Source organism: Orycteropus afer, unplaced genomic scaffold, assembly GCF_000298275.1.
Source record: "Orycteropus afer afer isolate SDZICR_OR568_19922 unplaced genomic scaffold, OryAfe1.0 scaffold00018, whole genome shotgun sequence".
Lineage (NCBI taxonomy): Eukaryota > Metazoa > Chordata > Mammalia > Tubulidentata > Orycteropodidae > Orycteropus > Orycteropus afer.
Window position 1 is genome coordinate 2,728,490 of NW_006921605.1, and position 1,093 is coordinate 2,729,582.

General features: G+C 58.6%; 1 protein-coding gene across 1 annotated transcript in view; it reads right to left on the minus strand.

The window, feature by feature from the left end:
• The window catches only part of RNF213 (ring finger protein 213), a 121,706-nt gene that overhangs the window by 57,235 nt on the left and 63,378 nt on the right, over positions 1-1,093 (minus strand). The window contains 1 exon segment of the mRNA XM_042783573.1: positions 13-149. Within this exon segment, the coding sequence (XP_042639507.1) occupies positions 13-149 (137 nt within the window).

Genomic DNA, 1,093 nt, shown 5'->3' on the forward strand with positions numbered 1-1,093 from the left:
CAAAGTGCTCACCGGACTTCCTTGAGGAACGAGTACTCCGTGTCAAACTGCTGCAAGGACAGGATGGTGGGCCTCGGAGCCCTGCCCTTCACCTCGGACTCTAAAACCCCGCAGTCGTGACTGGTGAGCAGTCTGGAGAAAGTGGTGATCTGCAGAGTTGGGAGAGGCCAGCGACGTGAGAGGGTTTCCACAGAGGTGGCATCTCCTCCCAGAGGGGCATCCTCTAGGTGCTCGGCCCTGTGCAACCGGGGCACAGGGACTCCAAACCCAAAGGAGCTGTCAAACACAGGCAGCACTGGGGCCAACAGAACCGACGGGGCCCAACAGTACAGAGGAGAAGGCCCTTCCCACCCCGAGACGCCTCAGTCTCCATCCTCGACACACGAGACACTCCTCCCTGCCCCAGGACGCCTCGGTCTCCGGCCTCGACACACGAGACACCCCTCCCTGCCCCAGGACGCCTATGTCTCTGGCCTCAACCCTGGAGATGGCCCTCCCTGCCCTGGGACACCTCAGCCTCCGTCCTTGACCCTGGTGTCTCTTCCTGCTTCAGGCCTCTTGAAACTGCTGACTCACCAGGACTTTGCACCAATGCCCTTCTTCCCTGCAGCCTTGTTCCCCACCTTCAGTGGGGCTAGCTGTCAGGTTCCCTGCCTTCCCACGGCTCTGTCAGCTGTTCTCTTTGACCACGCTGATGCTCCCAAGGGCTCCCGACCCTCTAATCCCAGCCCAGACTCCACCTCTGAGCGCCTATGTCTGATTGCAAGATTAATGTGCTGCTTGGACATTACAGGCATCAAAACCTACCATCTGTGGAATTTACTGCCTGCCCAAAACTTGCTGGCCACTCCTGGATTCCCTGTCTTGACTATCACACACACATACACAAACCACACAGCCATGGAATCGATTCTGACCCACAGCGCCCCTAGAGGACAGAGTGGAACTGCCCACAGGGTCTCCAAGGCTGTCAATCTTCACAGAACCAAAGCCCAAACCACACCCACTGCCATGGAGTCCATTCCGACCCACAGCGCCCCTAGAGGACAGAGTGGAACTGCCCACAGGGTCTCCAGGGCTGTCAATCTTCACA